We start from the raw sequence: 5,227 nt of genomic DNA on the forward strand, positions 1-5,227 counted from the left end.
CCTGTAGCTGTGAGAGAGAAGAGCCAAGGCACAGAGAAGGCCAACACAGGATGAACAACATGCGCCAGGAAAAAGAGGAAGAGCAGTGGGTTGACTACTGAGGGGGCCCACCATCAAGCCATCCAAGGCAGGGAACTGGCTGGCAGGAGCCATCTTTTGGGGGAGGCAGTGGCTGCGGTGGGGGGCAGGGAAGCAGAGGGGCCGAGATTTCCTTCCCCTGTCGGAAACTTGGTCCATCTTTTTCTTTCTTCTGTAAACCCACTCTTTCTCACAGCTAAGGGTGTGACATACTGGGCCTGGGAGGGTGTCAGGACCTACTGATCCTGGCCATTAGGGACATGGCTGTGGCTCCTGGTATCCTAAGGAAAGCTGCTTAGATGCAGCCCAAGAGCCGTGAAATGGGTCAGTAATTAGGTTGACTCTGAGGACTCACTAACCCCCAATTCTGCCATGTTCCGGTTCTGATTGGGAATCATGCTCAGTTGTGTTGTCCAAGCTCTATAGACAGGGTTGCTCTTTGACCACCAGATGACAAAGGGGTCTGGGTGAAGCCGACAATGCCACGACCTGCAGTGTGCCATTTGTAGGAGTGTAGTCCTTTCTGCAATCCCCACAACAGAATGTCAACTGAAGAATGTCCTTGACTCAAGTCCCCATGGCAAATGGCAGTCTGACCTCAGCCCTCCTCGGTCTTTCCATGTGGCTCTCCTGGGCCAGAGACGCCCCTATACCCACCACTGCTGGCCCACAGTGGGTCTGGGGCACTTCAGCTGTGGGTGGACCTGAGCAGTCGGGGGCCCCTGGGAACAACTGACACTTCTCCCCAACCCCAAGCTGGCATGAGCCATACCTGCTCTTGCAAGACCCATGTCCCCAAGTCTCAAAGGGACAAGAGGGCATATAAGAACATTCTGGCACCAACCAGCACCACCCTCCCAACACACACACACACACACACACACACACACACACACACAGACATACAGTATGGAAATTTTACTGACAATTCTCAGCTACCCCAGCCACTTCTCCTTAGGGCAAATATTCTCCATCCCAAGCGGAGGTGGTGCTCCTGGGAGGGGACACAGTGCAGGGGATACCACGTCCCAGTCTTGGGCTGAGAAAATGGCAGGACACTCATGCTGATATGGGGAAGAGGAAGGTGGGGAAAGACAGAATCTCCTCGGTTTGAAACTGGGAGAAACCTCTCAGCTGTGTCCACATTTTCCTTACCAGCCTTGTGCTATCGTCCCCACTTACCCCAGAACCAGTCTCCACTTTGGGGAGCCCTCAGGCCTTGGTTCGTGGTGCCTCCCCATGGACCCCTGACAGTGGTTCTGCTTGTCCCCCTCTTCCACTCCAGCCAGTCCTGACCCTGCTACCTCCGCACCTTGGGCACCAGGCTCCTCATGCTGGTCCGTCTAGTGCCCTGGAAGAACCAGGACATTCTTCTGCTTACCACCTCCCAGGGATCTCCATCCCTCTGCGCAGGAAGTCTTGCTCATCCTTAAGGTCTTCAAGCCCTCTGGGGTCTGCCCCACCTGAGCCCTCAGGCCTCCTCTCATGCCCCTGTCCACCCCAGTTTCTTTTCTTTACCCACCAACACCAGGCTCTCCTACCCTTAAGCTGGTGCAAGCACGGGCCCTAGTCTGGGAACATTCATCTGCTCTCTGCTTCATTCTTTAAGGCACAGCCCAGATGTCCCTTCCTCTGGGAAGCCTGCCCTTGCTTGCACAGAGTTCACCTTCTCTCCCTCCACTCTTAAGCCACCTCCTATGTCCTTCTGTCCAGCCACCTCCTTGCTGGGCCCCAGCTCCCTGCTTATATAGCTGCCTCTCCCAACTTGCCAGGCCTGCCTGGATGCAGCACAGGCCAGCTGTCAGCAAGGGAGGGAGTGGGTGGCCAGGGGTGCTGGTTAGGCTGTAAAGGCGCCCTGGGCATCTCCTGTAGGAGACACGCCTTCAGCAGGCCTCCTTGGGACCCCAGGTCCCGGAGGGCAGTTCATCTTGTGGACTTAAAAAATTATTCACAACCTAAAAGTAGAGAGTTATGTTTCATTCAGTGGAAATTTTTAGGACTTAAGTCCAGGAGGCAGCATCTCAAGTAACCCTGAGAAAACTGCTCTGAGGAGGTGAGGGGGGAAACCTGGTTATATAGAAGTTTTGCAACAAAGGGCAGGTGGTCTGACCATCAAAAGTTTATTGTAAATTAAAGAAAACCAGATATCCCAAGTTGAGGAATTTAGCGCTTTTCTATATATGGGAAGATGCAAGAGTCTGGGATCACTGAAATCATTCCTTTGATATGCGCCTCAGCTATCTGGGGCCAGTATCCTGTATTTTCACATCCTGAGTTTCCTCAGGGCTCACCGTAGGGAGTGGCTGCAGTCTGATGGCTGCTAGATGGCAGGTATTCTTTCCTTCCTGAGTTTCCTCAGGGCTCACCAGCTCACATTCCTGATGGCTGCATTTGCTGATGACTATGACATCTTTTGTTTAATGATATGGCAGGAAATATTCCATTTCTCAATCTCTGCTTGTGTTTGCAGCTGCTGCTTTCTTCGTGAACTTCATAGCCAAGCCTGTGGCCCCACCTTCGGCTGCCCTCACTCCCTCACTCCTGCCGTGGAGGCCAGGGCTGGGGCTGCGGCCAACCCCTTTCTCAAAGGCTTCAACCCTCTGAAGTTCATCCTGGTCAGCCTGGGAAACCCATTGGAGCATCTCGTAGAGGGCTCCAGGAAGTGTGTGGCTGAGCTGGGCCCTGAGGTCATGGGGGCCCTGAAGGCTCTGCTGGTAATGTGGGCACCCTCCCAGTGCCAGCAGCACCCTCCAGCCATCCTCCAGGAGAGTGGAATACGTCACTCCGCAAAATCCTACAAGAGGCAACTGGGTCCTATGTCAGGGAAACCTCATTTTCCACCCGCAGGAGAAGTTAGCTGTTCCTGGGCAGGAATCAGGATGATGGTCATATCTGAATGGCAGGGGGGCTGTGGAGGTCCGGAGGGGTAAGGTACTGGACGTACCTGTCACAGGGATGCTGCCCATGCCTGTCCCAGCACAAAGTATGTGTCATGACCCACCTGGGAGCCCTCCCCAGAGTTGCAGCTGTACCTTCCTGCCTGAGGTCCTTCAGGTGTCTGCGGCCTCACCTCACTCTCCCAGTGGCAGTAGCTGGAGGGGGAGCACACTCAAGCTTGGCTTCTCCTTTTCAGGGGGCCCTGACGTTCTCGGGCCGAGCTGAGGCTGGACTATCCCAGCCTGGGGACAAGATGCTGCCATCTACAGGCTGGGGACTTGCTGCCCAGCCCTGAGCATTCGTACCCTTCCCCTATTCTCTCAATAAACATGGATAAGAGAAGCTTTGAGGTTGATGTCTTCTCACCTTTATGCTAATTCCTGTTCCCCTCCCTGCTGTGAGCAATAGTGAAGGAAGAGGGGCCTCAGCCTGGGGCTAAGGTTGGTTGGTCCCTACACCTCAGGAGGTACACTATGCCTCAGATTATGTGAGTGTGTGTGTGTGTGTGTGTGTGTGTGTGTGAGTGAGTGAGTGAGAGAGAGAATTATAATTGACATGTGGTAGGTGGCATAGAGCCAATAATGAAAGGTGACAGGGATCAAGCAAGCATCTGTGTTAAACTGGATTTTAAAATTAACTAGAAGGCTTTTTCCCTGTTAGGCTCATTATTTTTAAAATTAATTTATTTATTTTTATTGGAGTATAATTGTTTACAATGTTGCATTAGTCTCTGCTGTACAGTGAAGTGAATCAGCTATACCTATACATATATCCCCTCCCTCCTGGGCCTCCATCCCACCCCACCCCACCCTGATCCCACCCATCTAGGTTGTCACAGAGCACCAAGCTGAGCTACCTGTGCTTTATAGCAGGTTCCCACTAGCCATCTATTTTACACATGGTAGTGTATTTATGTCAAACTTAATCTCCCAATTCATCTCACCCTCCTCTTCCCCACTGTGTCCACAAGTCCATTCTCTACATCTGCGTCTCTATTCCTGCCCTGCAAACAAGTTCATCTGTACCATTTTTCTAGATTCCACATATATGCATTAATATACGATATTTGTTTTTCTCTTTCTGACTTATTTCACTATGTATGACAGACTCTAGGTCCATCCACATCTCTAAAAATGACCCAATTTTGTTCCCTTTTAAGGCTGAGTAATATTCCATTGTATATATGTACAACATCTTTATCCATTCATCTGTCGATGGGCATTTAGGTTATTCTGTGATCTGGCTATTGTAAATAGTGCTGCAATGAACATTGGGGTGCATGTGTCTTTTTGAATTATGGTTTTCTCTGGCTATATGCTCAGTAGTGGGATTGCTGGGTCATATGGTAATTCTATTTTTAGTTTTTTAAGGAACCTCCATAATGTGCTCCATAGTGGCTGTATCAATTTACATTCCCACCAACAGTGCAAGAGGGTTCCTTTTTCTCCACAACCTGTCCAGCATTTGTTTGTGGATTTTCTGATGATGCCCATTCTAACGGGTGTGAGTTGATACCTCACTGTAGTTTTGATTTTCATTTCTCTAATGATTAGGTGACGTTGAGCAGCTTTTCGTGTGCCTCTTGGCCATCTGTATGTCTTCTTTGAAGAAATGTCTATTTAGGTCTTCTGGCTGTTTATATATCCTGGAGATTAATCCTTTGTCCATTGATTCATTCGCAAATATTTTCTCCCATTCTAAGGGTTGTCTTTTCATCTTGTTTATAGTTTTCCCTAGTATAGTCTGAAGTCAGGGAGCCTGATTCCTCCAGCTCCATTTTTCTTTCTCAAGATTTCTTTGGCTATTTGGGGTCTTTTGTGTTTCCATACAAATTGTAAAAATTTTTATTCTCATTCTGTGGAAAGTGCCATTGGTAATTTGATAGGGATTGTAATGAATCTGTAGATTGCTTTGGGTAGTATAGTCATTTTCACAATATTGATTTTTCCAATCCAAGAACATGGTCTATCTCTCCATCTATTTGTGTCATCTTTGATTTCTTTCATTAGTGTCTTATAGTTTTCTGACTACAAGTCTTTTGCCTCCTTTGGTAGCTTTATTCCAGGTATTTTATTCTTTTTGTTGTAATGGTAAATGGAAGTGCTTCCTTAATTTCTCTTTCTTTTTTTAAAATTTTTTTATTTTATTTTTTAATTTAATTTTATTTATTTTTTATTTTTTTAACATCTTTATTGGAGTATAACTGTTTTAC

The 5,227-nt window shown here is 48.4% G+C and overlaps 1 protein-coding gene across 1 annotated transcript; it reads left to right on the plus strand.

Moving 5' to 3' along the window:
• The first annotated feature begins 338 nt into the window (after window positions 1-338).
• On the plus strand, window positions 339-3,310 carry SCGB3A1 (secretoglobin family 3A member 1). The gene is given in 4 exon segments (XM_024116268.2): window positions 339-354; window positions 2,549-2,604; window positions 2,607-2,792; window positions 3,212-3,310. Coding segments are annotated over 4 exon segments (357 nt in total).
• The last annotated feature ends 1,917 nt before the right edge of the window (window positions 3,311-5,227 follow it).

The sequence above is a fragment of the Physeter macrocephalus genome, chromosome 2 (assembly GCF_002837175.3).
Source record: "Physeter macrocephalus isolate SW-GA chromosome 2, ASM283717v5, whole genome shotgun sequence".
Classification (NCBI taxonomy): Eukaryota; Metazoa; Chordata; class Mammalia; order Artiodactyla; family Physeteridae; genus Physeter; species Physeter macrocephalus.